At 43.0% G+C, this 21,430-nt stretch overlaps 1 protein-coding gene across 1 annotated transcript in view; it reads left to right on the top strand.

The window, feature by feature from the left end:
* LOC134533756 (adenylate cyclase type 2) overlaps positions 1-21,430 on the top strand; it is a 507,221-nt gene that overhangs the window by 413,198 nt on the left and 72,593 nt on the right. The window contains exons 4-6 of the mRNA XM_063371388.1: positions 6,852-6,985; positions 15,756-16,088; positions 20,677-20,871. Of these exons, the coding sequence (XP_063227458.1) occupies positions 6,852-6,985; positions 15,756-16,088; positions 20,677-20,871 (662 nt within the window). The remainder of the gene's footprint in view (positions 1-6,851; positions 6,986-15,755; positions 16,089-20,676; positions 20,872-21,430) is intronic.

The raw sequence follows: 21,430 nt of genomic DNA on the forward strand, positions 1-21,430 counted from the left end.
AATTGCAAAATAATCATGACTGCGTGTCGTCATAACATTCTAACATCGTTTCGCCAACTCCAGTGGAAGGTTTTGGGAGCGAAAGTATGGCAGTGCGGTAGGCCTTGAAGGAATCACAAAATATGCAGCGGAGAAGGGAACATTAATTACGTTCGAAACGAGGGGATTCGTCTGCGTGTAATTCGAGGTATTTCATCCAGCCGCGTCGGCCGATATTCCTTCAGAACAGATCTGGCAACGCAGGCTTCAGGTTGTTCGCCTAACGAGCCGGCTGCCACGCACAAGTAGCCGCGGGGCCCGCGCTGTTCCACGGCGCGAAACGCAATTATTTAACGAGGTTAAGTCCTTCAGCCGGAGGAGCGAGCTCCACCGAGGGAACCTGAGGGGAGGGGGGGGGGGAACATTTTTTAACGCTTTCGGGCGGTGGAGCGCGAAGCCTTCGGCGAAACAAAACTCGATTTCAAGGAGAAAATTTAAAATCCCGAACCCAACAATTTTTTTTTCTCTATACATATACATAAATATATTCACACGCCCTCTCTGTCGCTGAAACATAAATGTTCCAGACCGCGAGGCAAACGCCAGTGGATGAACCGCTTCTTTTATTCGCTTCCTTTCGAGCACGACCGATGGAATCGATTTAAATCTTGAAAATTTCCCATGAACCATTGCGTGAATAGCATTCCTTGCGAGAAAAAAAAACTAATTTATTGATCGCTCTCTAAAAAAAAAAGTTACTTTTCCTCCACTGAATACACAAGAAAATCTTCAAAATTCTAAGAAATTTTAAGCGACCAAGTGATTGTTTGGGAAACAAATAGAACAGGTTTTCATAGTATGGAGTTATTCGAAATTAAGGTACAAACTGTAGAGTCTACTATGCTAGTGTTCACTGTTTGGATTAAAATGGTCGTTCGCACTATTTTATGCATATAGTACTGTCTACAGAACGCAATAGCCAGCGCGTCTCTTAAATAAGTTAAGTATTTGATTCGTGGGGTTGCAGTATTCTTGGAGCATGAAAATTACTTCTCCAAGTTGATGTGTATAAAACAGATTTTGTTAACGTGTGATCAAAATTTTCAATTTTTGAGCTGACATAGCTGTTTATCTAGGTGGTTCCTTTATGAAACATTAGTTCCTAATAATAAGACATTTAAAATTTATTTATAAATGTCTGAATTATTTAAAGAAATTTCCCGTATAATAGTACGGTTGACCTTGTGACAAAATCAGTGCCGTGTAATATCATTAATTAAATGCCTTACACAGAATCGTGGAGTCAGAAGAGGGGAAAATTTATTGATACGCTTTAGGCTATTTATCCCTGGCTATTTGATGTCTGACAGTCCTGCAACCAAACGACATTCACGGAAACGCGAGGCATCCCTCAACAAACATATGCCGAACGCAAACAAGAGCATATTACTATCGGAAGTCTACTATTCATTGAGGCCCGATCAGTCCTGAACTTATCCACAGTTTACTACCACTCGGGGTCAACTTGGCCACTTGGAATCAAACAACAACTTTTCGTGATATTTTTTGTTACTATTTTAAGATAAGAGACTTTTTTCCTTAAACTAACCTAAACAAATTTTCATTTTAGCTACGATCGCATTGATGTGTAAAAACCTACCCTCCGAAAATACACCAGATTTACGTATTATTTATGTAACTGACATAACCTAACCAACCTTCCATTTAATCCACCATCACCTAGTTTTACGTGAATTTTTTATACGTAACACACCTAATCTAACATAACGTTTACTTTTAAAACAACAAAAAGTTATAATAATAAAATCCGAAGATGCAATAACGTGGATTTTTCGGCTGTCTAACTAGGGATCAATGAATCTTTTTACATTCATCCAACAACTCTCTTTTTTTTTATTCTTTACCCAGAATATTTACAATTAATGGCTGGCATAGGTGGCAGTAGCAGGCTTGGTTACACACTGAGTGAGAGATGCTCTTATATTCTTCCGTGGTACGTGCTATAGCCAGACTAGTTTTTTACTGTTAACTTTAAATCAAAGACACTATAATTTAACGAAAACTTTAAAGATGATTGAACACACTTCAAGTGTAGATAAATCCTCATTTACCTTTCCAGCGTGCTCAATCTCTCGTCGTGTCGAATCTTACCTCTAAGTAAATATGAAGAGCCACTTATACCATTCAAGTCCCTTCGATTCAGATGAAGTTGTCGCACCACACGAGACATGTCTGGTGGATCTCTACAACCACGATGAGAAGCCTTTTCACTGCTGCGGCCGCAGTTTGAAAAACTGAGTGGCCAGAAGTTGTTGAACATCATATTTCCCAAATTCATCGGTGTAAAGTCTGTCCGTTTATTACTCTCTTTTTTTTATTATCAGTTATTAATGCATAACGCCTACCACCTCTCCTAGTGGATTAATGGTAGAGATTCAAGCACATGCTGGATGGATACTTGTGCTTGAACAGTTGTGTTCCACCGCATCCTTAACTTATATACCTCAAATTTCGCTTCATTACGTAGGGACGATAGAATTGCATCCCCTTGGAAAATGTACCTTTCATACTTTTGGTGGCTGTAGTATAGCTGGGTAGAAACTGGAAAGGTACCCTTTCCGATTTCTTAAAATGTTTCGGTTTTAATGCAAACATTCACTGGAAAGGTATCCCCTCGGAAAGGGTACCTTTCAGGATTTTCTGTACAATGATACAGCAGAAAATATACTGGAAAGGTACCCTTTCCAATTTCTTAGGTAAGGTTAGGTTAGGTAAGTATGATGCACTAACACAGACAATACACGGGATAAGAATTTTCCTCCGATCATATATTCTGATCGAAGTAGAGTTTACACGCAAAACAAAAGACAAAAGAGAATACAATTGAAAATGTTACGCTACATAGGCGGTTATTTTGCTAAGGTATTCAGTGGACATTCATTACCAGCGCTACCTAGTATAAAATTGAGGAACTAGGTGCTTGTATCGATACATTACATGTCTGGCAGCCATTTTGGGATACGTTTCCAGAGGGGATAACATTCACGATTTTAAAGCAGAAAATAATATGCATTTTAAGAAATCGGAAAGGGTAACTTTACAGTTTATTTTAGCCCCCCGCCCTACACAATTACGTATATTTGTTATTTAACCCATTGAAATACAAAGTTATTGTTAGCTGAAAGTTTTGAGTCCAAAATTATTACACCAAATTAACCAACCAAGCAAACGGGAGTATTTGAGCCATCTTCTGGTAGCCCATGCTCACCAAAGCGCTGCGTCCCGCCCCTGAAACACAGCGTACAGGCAGCCCGTTGAACAGCGCTGCTAAGCACGGCAGCCTGCCGATCCAGGCTGTAAACACCGGAGGCGGATATCACCGATACCTCTCACAATGGACACCGGCGGGCACGTAATTACCGCGGGCGAAATGACGCGTCGTGTGTTCACATGTAGATGACGGATATTGTCTGCACGTCTGGGGCCTTGGACGGGATTGTGTCGGGGGACCGTAGGAAGAGGACAGGGAATAAGGGATTGGAGTGGGAGCAAATTATACGCTCCATCCAAGGTGAGCTTGCACGCGCGAACCAGCAAGTTTGGTAAATCCCAACGAGAAAGTTCGTCAACTGTCAGCGGGGAGATTAATGCTGTATGCGTTTTCTTTCCATGGACAGCATAACTATGTATCTGATGTCTCAGGTTTAGTTTGGTAGATTTCGTAGTAAGACTACCTATTATAGTCGTTACCATGGTGCGATTTCCAGAAAATTTTCGCATAGTTTTTCGTTTTATGGGCCATAAATCCCAAAATCATTCTGTGGTGGTGTTTATTCGTTGAATAAGCTTTTTAGTCAAATTATATATATCACTTTATATGGACACGAACACAGTCGTAATTTTGGACAAATCACAGTAGGTGTATTTAGTTCGTATGTGGGAGCAAGGTCAAGGGTCAGGATCCAGGGATCCGTGGTGGCCATCTTGGATTACGTCATTTCCGGCGACCATCTTGGATGATCATGACTTTTGCCTTTGACCCCGGTGGCCATTATTGATTCCATCCTTTCGTTTTCCAGAACTTTTACTTATGACGTCATGTCCACCATTTTGTTTTCTAGAACTTTCGGCAGTCATCTTGGAATCTAACGCTCCCCTCCTATGCGTTGCACATTTCGTTACTATTATATCAAGCATACATCTCCTGTGAATTGAATTTTTCATTACGATGATACCAATTACAAACGGATTAATGTTGTTACTCGTGGGTCCACCATCTTAGTGTCACATTTCTGTTCATCGACTTCTGTTCCATTTTAACGAAATTACCCCTAAACAGAGAGCTAAGATGTTTATACTTCAAAATACATGTAAAACACTTTATTAAATGGAAAATTGTTCATAACAATTAAGAAAATTATTACAAACATGAATTGTTTGTTAATCCTTTTGAAGTTTGATGACGGTGAAAGTCAGTTGATGTGTTGATGGTGGTGATTCCTGATTGATCGAAGGACGTCTTTTGATGTTTCCGTGTATTCCGGTCTTCGCAGTGTTGGTCCTCGTTGGTGGATGAGATCACGGACAGGTGGACCAGGTTGTCGAGAGGGATCGAAGTCTTTCAGGCGGCGGCGGGTCTTGGGGGTGGTTGTGTCGAACTGAGCTGTTGGTGTGAAGGCGGGGGCGGTGTGTCGTGATCATGCATAGTAGAATTTGGCGGCCATTCGATTTAAGAGTGTTTCAGGTTAGGGCATTCCAGACAGGTCGTACAAGGTGTTGAAAGGAGTAATTATATAGTTAAATTTTAGTTTCTAGCAATTCCAAAACAATTATGAAATTAACATAATAATGTTTTCTCTCTATGAGATGCAAAATTTTGTGTTACGTATGTTTGTTTATTTTCAAGATTTTGTTTTGTTTGTTTTGACTAGTTTAATACACGCGTGTTAATTTAAAGAAAATATATTGAAACAAAGCCTAAATTTTGATTATCTTATGTTTCATGTGAGAAATGAAATTTGGTCGTCGAGGTGAATAAACAAAAAATAATAATTTCAGAAAAATAAGTCTTTTTTGAACCATTTGTTGAAGAAATAAGCTTGTCTTCTATTGTAAATAGTTTAATGCATAGTTATTAAAGGATGTGTGTTTGATTCATAAAAAATTTATTCCGGGCTAGAATTAATCTTCTACGGTTGACAGTAACAAAGATTATAATTATATTCTGACATTTTTTGCAATTAGCCATACCTAGAATAATGTAACGCACATAACTGTCTCTGAGTATAAAAACGTTAGTACCCTAACAAAACATTTTCACATTACTCAACGTGATTTTGAAGCAATCTTAACAAAATTTTGTAGAAATCAGAAATTCATTTACTGTTATCATAATTATTGACTATTTGAGTTGAACTTTTGACTAGTTTACCATTTTAAATTTAGAAGAGTACATCAACATTAACAAATCTTGTAATTTTACTCATAAATATACTCTCAAAGTCAAGGTCAAGGTCAATGTCATTAATGTATAATGTTAAAGAACTTTAAATGTTTAGGTCAAATGCCAACATCTCCGATTAAGATAACGCAGATTAAGTTATCATTGCACTGGCAGAACAGTGAGTTTGACTGAATAAAATACTAGTATTTGTTTGTATATGGCGAAATAAATTTTAGGGATTCAAACAAATATTTTATACTAGGAAATATTTTGCTAAAACAAAATATAAATTTTAAAATCAACTGTATATTTCAAACCAAATTTGTTACTCGCCAAATTTGGTCAGCCCAGCAAAATATGTTATCACAAGTAAAAAATCTGATTCTCCATATACTAACAAATGTTTTCTTTTATTCAAACTAACCGTTTTCCCTGTGCAAACTTGCATTATGGAGAAGTAGTTTCGGATAAGTCATCCTGGTATAACACTGTTTCTCACAAACATTCCAATAAACTGCTGGGTTGGTTCCTTACCAAACGATCGTAGTTGACTATTTCCTCAGTTACTTTGAAAACTATCATTGTCACCGAGATTCAACATAGGAACGTTTGCCCAAATGTTTTATTGGTATTTTTCACGCAGCTCCTTCGTGGTAGGTGCAATTATTTATTCACTCCATCTGCATATTATTGAGAAACTCATATTTGGGCTGCAATATATTTTTGAAGCTGGGAATGTATGTTATTTCACTCTAAATAAACACTTAAAAACAATTTATAATATTAATATTTACTTAAACTCATGAAAAACCTTTAACTATCATTTGTAGCACTGCAACTGCCATTGGTTAGGCCTTCCCTCCAGGTAAGCGATACAGGTCAGTAAGATCCTTCCGGTGATGCATGACCAGTAAAATAGGTTCCCAGCCAAACTTCTAAATTTGTGAAGACCTCAGAAGAACAACCCCTTGATATGTTTTATCTCACTTTCATTGCCAATTTTATATCGGTAGAAAAGTTCAGTGTAAATGAATGCAAACCATTTTTTGAAGGGTTTTACATAATATTTTCGTATGAGAATTTGGTTTCAATTCGGAAAAAAATATGTGTGTTGTGAAAGTTGATAAAAATAAGAGAGACACAATTATTATCTTTTAACTGGCATCCGGGTTTGGTTAGTTGATTACTAATTGAAGGAATTTTCAAGAAACAAATGCTTACGTTGATTAAGGGTGCAATAACTGTAAGAATCTGCTTGTTAGGTATTATGAAAATTTCCCGTGGCTGATGAAGCATGTCGAATGACTTTCAAGTGTGATTTTATGAACAATAAGTTGGATTAGTTTTATTCGACCAATTCCAGCGCTATAGAACTCTAGTGATTTTTCTTTTTTTTTTTTTGTTCCAGGCTCCATGGAGCTGGAGGATCTGTACAAGAAGTACTGCGTGCGGCTTAAACACGCCCTATTCCACTCGTTCCTGCTTATAGTCGCCATCAGCTCCACGGCGGTGCTGGTGGTGCAATGTGCCCTCGCTCAGGAGGTGAGTGAGCTCCGTACTTTAATGTGTCCTCAGCGAGTAAATCCGCAAGCGAAAATGTGGTGTCCTAACTTTGTTTTTATACTACCGGCAAGAAGGCAAATTAACTGACTAACATTGGCAAACAAGCACAGCTGAAACTGCATCATCATATATTCGAACTAGTGTTACCAAATATAATTTATTTTATTCCAGCTACTTTCCCAATTATTTTCAGTAATTTGTTTGCAAAGCATGTATCATGGGTTCGAGCCCCGAGTGCTACCCTGCTAAACAAAACTGAAATCAATATTAACAGCTAATAAACATTTGCCTTGCTACCTCAATCTCAATCGGAATTCTTCATATCACATATAAAGGTAATGGGCAGCATTTGAAGCTCCTATTGAGCCGTTTTTCGATGCCTGACAAAGCATTCGGGTCATGAGACCCGTTTTAGATGCACATTATTGTGAATTCAAAACTAAATGGTTTTTAGGAACATAGGTATATCATGGCGCGACAAAAAGAAAGGTACCTTGTTGAGGTTATGAAATCTTACCATTTCTATGTGAACTAGTTTCCCGTTCTTCAAGTGTAAAAGTTCGTGTGTAGTATATTAATGACGTACAAAACCAATTACATATTTATATTTTAAACACTTTTAAAATAGTAAATGTTTTAAACACCAAAAATGTTAAAATTTAATCAACACAATTTACATCAGATGAAGGAACCAAGTGCAGAGAAGAAGACCATATACATATTCTTTATACTTCTGGCTGCCATGGAAAAAGAGTACAAGACAAGTTTTAAGGAATTGTAAACGTATAACCTATTCTATTAAAACCTAGTGTTTGGTCATAAAAACTGATTATTGTTGAATTATGCTACAGACACCATATGAGTAGGCTCTTCAAGTTTGCAGTCAGTTGAATTAATCCTATTTTGGGACATATTCTGACTTAATTCTTTTATTATTTGGCATAATATTCTGTCAGTCACATTCATAGATACTGGGGTTTACCTCAGTTTACCCTAAACATGTGCCTACAGTGTTGTATCTAGCTTATTTGTAAATTTTAATTACAATGCAGCCTTTAACAAGATCGAACAGAGGTGTGAATGAATAGATTAATTCGTAGACTGACAGAATTTTCTTCAAGCTGGTTCAGAGATATTTGTGTTTATTCATGTGGAGGTCTGCCAATCGGTAGAGAGGACAGAAAAAAAACTTAATGCTTAAAATATTGCATCCGGTGTGATTTAATTTAACTGAAGTGTCAGCGGAGGATCGAGCTCCACTCTGCTCTTTGCGAGGGAACTTGGTTTGCCGTGGGGTTCGTACGATCAATCACAAAACCCAAGCAAACTCAAAGTTATTCGAAACGAGTCGATGTACAGGTGCACTCGACTGTAATCTTGGAGGGGCCACAGGAGTTAAGTGGACATTATCATTGAAAGATTTGTGCAATTGGAGTGGATGACTTGATGTTAGCTTTTGGACATACGCCATTGCTCCTTGCAGCACAAAACAATTGCCAATACTCAACCTACCATAATCAATCCGCTTTAACTCCATGGTGCACAGCCAATGGAGAGACAGCTTGTCTGCCATTGACTGAGCAAGATGTATTCCATTCTCTGATAAATACCCTCATTTTTCCAGCCCTTACTCACACACTTCGCACCAGGCAGTGGTGCAGAGAGGACAGCCTCTCTAAGGCCTAGCTTCGCTGTTCATATCAGTGTTTGTCAGCCACCACTGCTTCAGGTATTAGGCGACCCGGCGGGTCGGATAGCCCGCGAATCGGAACCGCGACAGGGACAGGGATCATGGCGAGTACGAGTACAACAACACACGAACAGGCCATGGAAACCCAACAGGCTAACGCCAAACGCGAACGCGCTGACGATGAGATCGACTTCCAACAGGTCTCGGGTAAAAAGGCCTTGAGGGGAAACCGGAGCACATCACTCGGTAGGCGTCGGGAGACGGTACTGGCGAACAGTGAGGACGCGCGGATTTCGAGGCGCGGCTCCGCACAACAACACACAGCAGCGACATCCGCAATCCCGCTGCAGAACAGCTAAGGCGTGCTGGCAAATTTGCCTGCCGACACACAACCACAGACAAGTGCACAACCACAGACCACAACCGCGGCCGGCACACGGTACAGGGGTGTACCGATAATGGTCAGGGAAGTTGCGAAGCTCAAGGAGATCACAACTTTCCTGAACACACACAGAATCGCGTTCAGGAACACGATCACGCGCAGGAGAGAGCTGCGACTGACATTTGAGAACAGAGAGGGCTACTCTCAAGCTCTCTCATACCTGAAAGGCCACAACATCTACCACCACACGTTTGCGCATCCCGACGAGCGCAACACAAAGGTCGTTATTAAGGGATTGTACCCGGAGGTTGTCGAGGCCGACATTGCCGCGGAACTGACGGAGAAGGGATTCGTAGTTCATGACGTGCGTAATTTCGAAGTCAACCGGTCAGACGCCACAGGGCAGCAACAACGATTTAGGTCGGGAACTTTCTGCGCTACAGTCGCGGCCTCTGACGTCAACATTCTCGCCGTTCGTACACTTCACTATACGACAGTGACTATTCAAAAATACCAGGCCCGCCCACAAGACATCGCCCAGTGCAAGCGCTGTGGTGAATTTGATCACACCCACACTCGCTGCAGTAAGCCACCGCGATGCGTCAGGTGTGGCGAAAATCACACCCGAAAGGACTGCCCGAAAGCTGACGACGCAGATAAATTCTGCTTTAACTGTAAAGTGCGGGGACACACTGCAGCATGGAAGCAGTGTCCAGTATTTTTGAAAATGGTCACGAGTAGGTCACAGCGACAATCCGTGCAGACACAGGCGCAGACAAAACAACAACCGCCAGCCACGCACAGCCAGGTGGAGTTCCCCCCCACCCGCCCCGCTCACGCACAGCCGCGCGCCCAGGTGGTCAACAAGCCACAGACACAGCCGCAAACAACAACCACCGAGCTGACACGATCGGAGCGTAAATATTCGCAAGCCGTGAAGGAACCACGCACCACACACACTCCAGCGCAGAACAGAGTAGAAGGTAACACCGTCGGTGATCTATTCGAGCTGGCAGAGATTCTGAAACTCTGCAATTTCTCACAGCTCATTGCTACACTCTCGCCACACTACGCCGCCATCCGAGCTGAAACAGACGCATCGAAGCGACAGATGATCTTACTATCCGCAATCCTGAATCTCGCTACACCTTAAAATGGCACAGAACCCGGGGAAGCTTTTACAGGTCCTAATTTTCAATGCACACGGCCTCCAAAATAAAATATATGAACTGGAACAGTTACTTTTTGTATACGGAATCGATGTCGCTTTCATCTCTGAAACTTTTCTAAAACCACACATGCGAGCGTACATATGCGGCTACACAATATACAGAACAGACCGCCCCGCACTCCACGGCGGCGGTACAGCCATACTAATAAAACACGGAATTCACCACCACCCGATAACAATAAATGGACTACAACACATTGAGGCCACCAGCATAAACGTCCGTAATAATAATTCGCATGTTTGCATGTCCGCGGTATACAAGACGCCACAAGACCCACTCACACCACAGGACCTCAATAAATTAATGGAAGTCGAAGATCAATTTTTTATAGCAGGAGACTTAAACAGCAAACACACTGACTGGGGCTGCACCCAAACAAACGCCAACGGGAACATTCTACACGGCCACGCGGTTGCAGGAAACTACATCATTATTGCGCCTGACTCCCCGACATGCTATCCAGTAAATGGTGGCACCCCAGAAATTTTAGACATAGCCCTAACCAACATTCCAAACGCTCAGATAAATACAGAAACCTTAGATGAACTAAACTCCGATCATTTACCGGTGCTAACACAAATAACTTTTAATGCTACATCCAACATACAACTCTTTAATAATAAACTAAAGATTACAGATTGGGACGGGTTTAAGATAGAACTTATAGACACCCTAAATCAGCCCCCCGAAATAAATTCACCCGAGGAAATAAATCCACACGTAAAACTTTTCACGGACACAGTAAAAAATGCCATTAAAAAACACTCTCGCTTTGAAACAAAAAGGCAGTTCACTCGAACACACTACCCCGATCTGGATTATTACATTTCTCTTAGGCGGCAAGCCAGAAACAGAGCACAAAGGCTCCGCACAACAGAAGCCAGAAACGAATACAACAGACTGAATAATCTCGTACAGCGCAAATTAAAACAGGAAAAAATAAATCAATTCGGAAACTTAATAAACGAAGTAGCCACAAAACCGCAGGAAATGTGGAAACTATCTCGCAGGCTCCGCGGCAACAAAAAATTTATTTCAACCCCAGCTATTATAACAGCCACCGGGGCTAAATACATCGCAGAAGACAAGGCCAACGCAGTCGCAGACCTACTGGAGAAACAATTCTCCCCGAACACAGACGTAAATGACAGAAACTTCACTTTAACAACAACACAGGCGGTAAATAACTTTTTACAAACAGGCACGCAGTCTGTTCCTGAACCCATAACGTTAAGGGAACTTTTAAAGCTAATTAAAGCCAGTCCGAACAACAAATCAGGCGGCACGGACGCAATAAACTACGAAACACTTAAAAAACTCCCTCTCGAGGCACTCGAATATTTACTGGCGATATTCAACGCAATACTAACACACAAAACTTACCCCGATTCCTGGAAACTTGCAAAAATAATCACAATTCCTAAACCAGGGAAAAACCCAGCCATCCCAGAAAACAGGCGACCTATAAGTCTTCTAAACAGTATGAGTAAAATTTTTGAAAAAGCCTTACTCTCGCGCCTTCAAACACACGCAGAGGAACACGACGTGATTCCAGACATTCAGTTTGGTTTCAGGAAAGGTCACTCAACAATCCACCCCTTAATTAAAATCGTTGAAGATGCTTCCGACGGATTTAATAACCCATCTAAAGCCTACACAGTAATGACAATGCTCGACGCAGAAAAAGCATTCGACAAAGTCTGGATTCCGGGTCTTATTCAAAAATTAATAAACTTCAATTTTCCAGACACATATATATACCTGGTGGCCCACTATCTATGGCGTCGTAACTTTTATGTTGCTCTGGACGGGGCTAAATCGACTACTCGCGAACTTACAGCTGGAGTGCCACAAGGCTCCCCACTCTCTCCTTTCTTCTATAATATTTACACAGCCGACATACCGCATGCAAACGCCTACGTACAGATGTATGCGGATGATACAGCCATAATTAAACAATCTGGTAACCTAAGATATGCCATGGTATGCGTCCAAAGGCAGCTAACTGCACTTGAGCAATACTACACTCGGTGGCGAATTAAAATTAATGCAGCTAAATCAACCACGCTTGTAATTTCAAAACGTAGAGGCAGACCAGACAGGGAACTAGAAATTTTTCACCAACCTATTCCTAATGTTTCACAGGCAAAATATCTAGGACTCACGCTAGACAGGACATTACTATGGAGCAAACACATTACTCGAGCAACAAACATTGCAACAGGATCCTTAAGAAGCCTGTACCCAATGTTAAAAGCACCTAATTTACCACGCAGGAAAAAACTCCAACTTTACACTCAAATTGTACGCCCGCAGTTGCTATATGGTTGCGAGGTCTGGGGCTATGCTGCAAATCACCATATAAATCGGCTACAAGTTAAACAGAATAATTTCCTAAGGGCCATTTTAGACTGTAACAGATTTACGAGTAACGAAACTATTCACAACGCACTTAAAATTCCGTACATCCGCGAAATAATATCAAAGAATAATAATAAAATGTACCTAGATTTACCACAGCACGAAAACGCACTGATAAATTCAATAGCGATTTACGACCCGTCCGAGCAACGAAAACATAAAAAACCTCGATTAAATTAAAACAATAATTATTACAAAACGAAAGCGACATGGATTCAGTTTTTAAAAAAAGTCTTCAATAAATTTTAAATTACATAAAATAGCTCTCCGAACACCTCGTGCGGGGGCTTTCGGGGCCCCGGCCAATCACAGGCCTAGAAGCTCTCTGATTGGTCGGGGCGCTGGGGGCCCCCAAACAAAACTGTTTTTTTCTCCCGACACCAAGGCAGTCGCATTCCAGCTCCGGGCGTGTTCACACCGCGCAGAGCCTACAGTTTAAAGTTTACACGGCCTATACAATTCAAAATGGTCCGAAGCACGCAGGTGTAGGTTTTGGCTCCCGGGAGATTCACTGCCTGTGTTGTTAGGGCTGACTCCCTATGCCTGAAGGGCGAGACCCGCCTGGCAGGCTTCACCTCCAGTGCCGGCCGCGTTTCGGAAAGGCATGGGATTTTGAATTGTGAAACAATTATAATTTCTATATATAATAACAACAATAAAAATAAATAAATACAAGCTACAAAATAACTTCAGCATCATTAACTCCACTTCTTTCGATTCAAAATGGTCCAAAGCACGCAGGTATGTGCGGCCCCCTCGGGTTCACTGCCTGTGATGTTAGGGCTGACTCCTTGTGTCTGAAGGGCGCGGTCCGCCTGGTAGGTTTCACCTCCAATGCCGGCCGCGTTTCGGAAAGGCAGGGGATTTTGAATCATAACAATAAAATACACTTCTAGCTCACCACTTAATAATAGCAAATTAAATTTCTTACATTCTCTGCATTTTTCTCTCTCCTAGCTAATTCAAAATGGTCCGAAGCACGCAGGTGTAGGTTTTGGCTCCCGGGAGATTCACTGCCTGTGTTGTTAGGGCTGACTCCCTATGTCTGAAGGGCGAGACCCGCCTGGCAGGCTTCACCTCCAGTGCCGGCCGCGTTTCGGAAAGGCATGGGATTTTGAATTAAAAAAGCTAGTTCCGTAAATCCATCATCACCTAATTAATTTTCCCTTCCCCGGGGTACGTAACATTTTACAGCTACACCACTACAACACGCGCGACAATCCACACACATGTCGTAGCACCTTGTCAAGGCAGAATCATGCAGGTGAACTGGTAGAGGGAACTACCCCAGCCCTCGCTGGGGATCCGGGCCGAGAGGCATGCATGCCGGTCAGGGCAGGGCTCTGGGGGTTTGTACAGTAGCTTTAAGTCTAGATTTAAAAATAAAAAAAATAAAAATAAAAAAAAAAATTATAAAATAATAAAATAAAATAAAAAATATATATAAAAATTAAAAACAAAAAATAAATAAATAAATAAAAAAAAAAATACTGGACGAGGGCATCTCTCTGCTCGAACAATAATAGAATAGGACGACCTTCATTTATTAATTTCACTTTCTATTTTTCAGGTTTAGAAGACAACAGCCAGGGGGCTAGCTACAACAATACTGGTTTAGCCTAACTTTGACCGAACTATATTGGAACGCAATAGTTCGGTCCTTAAGGCGGCCAGGTGTTTACTAATCTATGTAATTTCTTTTATCGTATCACCAACACGACCACACGATGATATGCCTGTGTGAAGTGACGGCCTGAACTACCTTGTTACATGCAATAATGGGCTAACTACCCTAGCATGTTTCTGTGTTCCCAGGGGTTCGTAGGAGCGGCTTGCACAGCTTTACACTACACGCCACACCCGAATTTAACTAGGTCACTTGAAATTACAGCACACCGACAAGCCTCTATTGCACACCAACACGACACTACATCACGCCAGTTAGCCGATCTAGCTGGTGGGGAGCTTCTCTCCCCCGCCGAATTAGGTACACGTAATTTTTTCTAGAATTACACAACCTACCAGCGCACACACAGGCCCGTGTGCCAAACTTATCCCTCAAGACACGCGCCCCGCCCGTTGATCCAAGTGATTCTACAAAAGTGTGGGGTGCACCTGATTTACAATGCACTAAGCGAGTTATAGAAACTTCGGTTTCTGGTCTCGCACACACTAACTGCCCCGGATGGCAATATGATGGATCGGCGGCAGCCCTTACTCAGTCGCACCTGTGTTTTCGTGCTTAGCAATGGTGTATGTCTAAAAGCTAACATCAAGTCAGTTAAGTGGACAATTAACTCGCCACCCACCAAGGCGAAGCTGATAGATTTCCAGCAAGGGAGCAACGTGACCTATGTCGCTGTGGCTGCCGAGTTGGCTTCATCCTTTTCCTTTGGCTATCTTATTTCCCACATCATTCCACTAGCATTTCATTGCATTCAGTCGGCTGGTCGATGAATCGATGAGTGATGAGTAGAGACCGGAAAAATTCGCGTATTCGTTTCGTGTTACGCTAAAATTCAAATAATTATACCTCAGTGCTGCTTCTGCCATTGGTTCACTGTTGAACTGGAGGACTGAGGGCCAATTAGAGACCCTCACTCATAGAATTGTCGGATCACAGGCCACCCAGTCGAGAACGACTCACAAGTCAGCAGCCGATGTACAGGTGGCATTTGCCCGAGTGTGTAGAGGATATTGGAGTCCATCCTGGAGGTCATTGAAGCCGCGAATTTTTTCGGTCTCTAGTGATGAGTAGAGACATGCAAAATTCGCAGATTCATTTCGCGATAGGCTAGCATCAAAACAACTATACCTTCGTACCACTTCTGCGACTGGCACACATTTTATCCGGGGAACTGTGAGCCAATGGAGAACACCAAACCAAGAAAGTGCCGAATTACGGACAGCCTGGTTGAGACGTCTCACGCGTCGGTAGCCAATGAGCAGGTGATAGTTGCCCGAGTGTGTAGAGGGTATTGGAGTCTAGCGGATGAGCGAGAGGGGGACGCGGTGCGCCCGCAGGTGACGCTGGTGCCGGTGATGGCGCTGTCTGGCGTGGCGCTGGTGGCGGGCGCGCTGCTGGCGGCCACCATGTGCCCCTGGTTCCGGCAGTCGGCGCGCGCCTCGCTGGCCGCCTCGCTGCTGCTGGCGGCCGCCGCGGGCGCTGCGGTGCTGGCGCTGGGCTGGCCCTCACCGCCCCTGGCGCTGTTCGGCCTGGTGCTGGCGGCGCACACCATGCTGCCCGTGTCGGGGGCCGTGTCGGCGCTGCTGGCGGCGCTGCTCACCGCGGCGCACCTGCTGCTCGCCGCCTTGCTGCGCGACCAGCGCCTGGGGGACGTGGACGTCTCCTGCCGGGTAGCTCTCTCCCTCCCTCCCTTCCTTTCCCAACCTTCCTCTCCTCTCCCTGTAACCTCTCGTGTATAACACGAGGGACACGAGAGGTGAAATGTAATACAGGGGTGTGCCATGCGTTACACTTTTATTCATCACAAAACCCGTACTCTTGATGACACGCGATTATTCGACATGGGACAATACATCGAGGTACATTCGTTTTCGGAGGCTTCGCTCTCAACAGAATTTGGACAGTAACTGCTGCGAACAGAAAAAAAAATTATTAGCAGATACCTTTTGGTTCAGTGACACACCGCCTTGACAAAAAGCACTGGGCTTGCGGCTCGCCAACTGCCGCGTCACTTCGACGGGCAAGTGTCGAGTTACACTGTCAAGGCAATAATAAAATCATACTGAACTGCTCCGAGAAGCACTTTTGAATACATTAAGAAAATACGTACAGAGCACACGTAACAAACGAACCGTTACTCTGGAACGAGGTTGGGGAAGCCAAGTTGTGTGAAACACCCAAAAATATAATACATGTCTTATAATTAGGGATCACGAGACAGTTGTTAATCGATTATGAATACCTGTTTGATATAGTTGACTGCATGTATTTGGCTACCAAATACAACAAGTGACGCTTGCAGGGTAAAGCACCGTTTGGGATTCATAATAAGACAAAACGTAATGACATTAATTCGCAGTCACCCGACTCATATTAATATCTTTCATGTCATTTAATTATTTTGGTTCAAAAATATTCTTAAAGATAACTCACTTATTTAAATGTTTGTCCTAGAAATATTTATAAATCAACACGTACAAACAGTAATTAGGATATTTAAAAAATATATGATAATACATAAAACATATACTTGTTATCAAAAAAATATATTTTAGTTTGAGACCAACCCGTAATTATATGTGGTACTTACTTCTATGGTTTGATTAATTTTGGATTGTCGACATTTGGATAAATACGGTTTAATTAATGTTCACTTGGATGTGGTCAGATAGAAAACCGGACCTAGCATCAATACTCAACCCCACAGGTTACAATCTTATAGAATAAGCAGCAGCATAAGCAGGTGACTTGTTCTAGATGTAGTCAGTTTCCCACGGCTGATGCGGGTTCACATGTCACTCTCTCGCAGCGAGGGTCGCGGGTTCGACGGAAGGACTCATATACGCATTGTGCAGCGCCGGTCTCCAAATGTGATTTAAGTGGTATTAATAGCTTGGAATTTCCGTCGCTTATAGCCTTGGCTCATAACTGTGTGACAAAAAAAAATATACGGCATACAAGCACAAACTATGTTTGCACAATACTTCAAGCACCTTTTTTTTTGACGCAAAGTCTCGTTGACAATTAGATCATTTGAGACGGTAACACACGACACAGATATTGGGTAACTTGGGCGTAGCCAGTATTTGTGGAAGAATGGGAGCTAAATAAAGCTATCACAAGAATAAATTTTTGATTGGACAGTTTTGGAGTTCTAAGGGAAGTGGCATGGAATACTCCCCTCCCTCCCTCCTCCTTCACACACAGCACGTTCACAGAAAAGTGGCTGATCTGGTGTTCCCCCTCCAGAAACTTTTACAAAAGATGACGCCATAATACCCATTTTCGGCTATCTGATGTTTGATGACCTTCAAGGGTTTTTTTCCAAACTGTATATTTTTTAAGTAAATCGTGATATTTATGAATGTTAGTTCCTTACACGTGGTGTCAGTGCTTATGATTGTGTCGTAATACGTGTTCGAAGAGAAGAATTTTTAGTTTATATTGTTTCACATTGAGTGGCCATAAATTGAGCTGTATATTCGTTATTTTAAGCTGGTGAAGGAGTTTCTTCAGAGCGGGGCCACGCTCTTCCCTGCTCCTCTCTGCACGCCCTTGCAGCGAACTCTTACTCCTGGTTGCGATGACAGTTTTTAATCCGGCCCTGAGTTGCGCAATAACTCCGGCCGATAGATTTAAGTTCCGTTCCCTCTTATTCTGTAATGCACAGCGGAATTACACATTAACTACCGGAATTCATCTATCACCTCTAAAAATATAAAATTAAAATAGCTGCGATAAATGAAACACGCTTACAGCTGACCGACTCACTTTATTAAATTGCGTATTATATAGGGTATAGAGAATATTAAACTCACTTCAATGTATGCGACCCCAGGTAGGTCCCTCAGTGTGGCTTATATGGATGCCCTGTATGGGGTAGCCCCGAGCTTCCTAGCTGCATGCGACATAAATGAAAACAACACACAGAGTGAAATTGTAGGCGCGCGACAGCAAATGGTGGGCTTGTACATGATCAGGATTGCTGGATCGGCAGTTGAAACGAGGTTCTCTGTTACGTCAGTCCAGTGTCTTGCCGTTTTCTTTTTATTTTCGGCTCCTCGGTTAGTCTTATCAGTAACGAGAAAACCACACTTCCTCATTGTCTTATTACGTTAATTTATTTGTTAGACATTTTTATCGTCAAACATATTTTTCTGGAGAATTTATACGGCACAGTTCTCCGAGGCTCGTAACCAGAACCCTCGCACCTAAGGCCAGCGTCCGACTGCTCCACAGAGGCCAGGTGGCATCTCGAGCCAATCGTTTCCATGCAAATACTTGAAGTCAAAATTATAACGACCCCATCCCCCCTGTTTGTTATCTATATGGATAGGAAAACTATTTTGTGTTACAATTTATTGTAACTCTTATTCCTTGCTAATGTATCGTTATCACTTTTTTATTAAGAATACTCTCTTCATAGTGGTAATTTTGTTTACGCTTCTTCATGAGCCAATTAATTTCAAGCTGTTAAACAAACTTATAGCATATTTGGCTTTATATACGGTTCGTTTTGCTATCCAGTTGCTGAACAGAGTGAGTATTGAAGAGCCGCATAGCTCAGCCCCGTCAAGACACTCAAAAATACGGGGGAACTCTTCCACGGTAGTGCGGACGCTCTCACACAAGCTGTGTTTCTGGACGGTGGAAAACAACGTGTCTGATGGAACAAGTGCCATAGCTAGAAACAAGATAAATGGTGAATTTTTTGACGTGACAACGTCTAATAAATCGATTAACACCGGCTGCACGCACGAAAAAGTGTCCCGTAATGCACATTGTCCCGTTACGGTGTGTCCCGTTACTCTCATTGTACGCTTGCGCCGCATCTATCTCTCTTCCACTCGATTGGAACAACCATCGATTTGACTTTTTTTTTAAACACTCCCATTCGTTTCCTACTTTTCCTATCATCGTCCTATCCTTAACAGAACATTGGAAGAAGTTAAATAGCAAACATGTATAAAAGTTATAGTTAAAATAATCTCTTCGTTAAATTAATAAACATATTTTAATTAATGAGTGCAAATAAAAGTAAATTTATCAATTTAATTGTAGATTTAATTTCACTCCTTCTTTGTATCCATACAAAATAGTGATAATTCAATAAAAATGATTCAATTTTATTCATAAAACTATGCAATCATTTCATCAATGTTTTGTAATGACTTTGTCACGTTAAACTACCGTCCGTAAACCGACTTTACAGACAACCAATTTTTTTTTAACTATCTACAGATTATCGTCAAATACCAGAGTGAATTTTACTATTATTATTCGTTTCAATATTGTCTTTATTTCGTGAAATCTTTCCATCAGTTCAAACTCCATGAGACTCGCACCCCCGGGGAGCACTCTACTGGCCCCCGGGTGTTGCGGGGGTAGCCACACTCCATAGACACGTACTTTCCGCGAACAAATCTTGACGTTCATCAGACTGCAACATGCGCCAGCGGTTTCCTCCTTGCAACTGGCGGCCGTCTCTGCGCGAGAGAAGCCACTGCCTTATTATTGTCCGGGCCAATCAGGACACCTTCGCTTCTGCGCTGAATAGATGCGATTGCCGACAGCGGACATGCACATGAAGAAGAATATTAAGCAATATTGAAAAAATATTCACTTGAAATGAGAAACAGATAAGGGTGGAGAATATTAATAGCTCCGGCCTGTGTTATTGAACACAGTCTCGGCTACGCTATTTTCCTTAGTATCTCTGGGAAGCCACGTGATCACTATGCAGCTAGTATCAAGAAAACAGAAGGACGGCGAAAACAGTGAGGACTATCTCGCGTTAATAAAAGAAAATCTTGAATACTATATTGAATCAAAACATGACGACGGCCGCGTCACTGCACAGGCATTTTCTCAAAACTCAGCCGAAATTTTGAAACGTTTTTTTTTTTTTTTTCAGGGTACATAGAGGAACGTCTTGAGTGTTCAAAAACACAAAATTTGGAATTTTATGTAGATACTTTTTTTACGGGAAAGTTGCCAACTAAGGACATGAATTTTTTTTTCGTGAAAATGAGATGAAAGTGAGATGTATTTTGTTACCGGTCGAGTTTCTTCCGGGTGCATGTCTACCATCAGCACACCAATCACAATGATTCAGCGCGGAAGTAAACGCGTCCTGGATGTCTCGGTGAAACAAGGCGAAGACGGACAAGGGAGAAACAGCAATGTTGCAGATGATTCGCGAGGGTGGGGGTGGAATGCCTGCCTCCAGGGTGAGCAGGTGTGTACACGTGCCGGCAGCTGGCCGCGGAGGGCGTTTTCCTGCTGTGCGCGACCGGCGCCGGCCTCTACTACCGCCGCATGACGGAGGCGGCGCACCGACACACCTTCGCGGGCACCAGGACGTGCATCGAGTCGCGCGTCAAGCTCGAGTGCGAGAAGGAGCAGCAGGAGCAGCTGCTGCTCAGCGTCATCCCGGCCTACATCGCGGCCGAGGTGAGGCCCGCCTCCCTCCTCCCTCCTCCCTCCACACCTCCTCCCATCACCCTCCTCCCTCATCCCGTCTCCCGTCTCCCTCCTCCCTCCTCCCTCACTCCTCCCTCCTCCCTCCTCCCATCTCCCTCCTCCCGGCACCCTCCTCTCACAACCCTCCCTCCTCCCTCCACCCTCCACCCTCCACCATCTACCCTCCTCTCACAACCCTCCCTCCTCCCTCCTCCCTCCTCCCTCCACCATCCACTCCTCCTCCCTCCTCCCTCCACTCACAACCCTCCCTCCTCACTCCCCACTCACAACCCTCCACTCACAACCCTCCCTCCTCCCGGCACCCTCCCTCCTCCCTCCTCCCTCCTCCCTCCTCCCTCCTCCCTCCACCATCCACCATCCTCCCGGCTCCCTCCACTCACAACCCTCCCACCTCCCTCCTCCCTCCTCCTTCCTCCCTCCTCACTCCACCATCCACCCTCCTCCCGGCTCCCTCCACTCACAACCCTCCCTCCTCCCTACTCCCTCCACCTCCTTCCTCCTTCCTCCTCCCTCCTTCCTCCTCCCTCCT

The sequence above is a fragment of the Bacillus rossius genome, chromosome 7 (assembly GCF_032445375.1).
Source record: "Bacillus rossius redtenbacheri isolate Brsri chromosome 7, Brsri_v3, whole genome shotgun sequence".
Classification (NCBI taxonomy): domain Eukaryota; kingdom Metazoa; phylum Arthropoda; class Insecta; order Phasmatodea; family Bacillidae; genus Bacillus; species Bacillus rossius.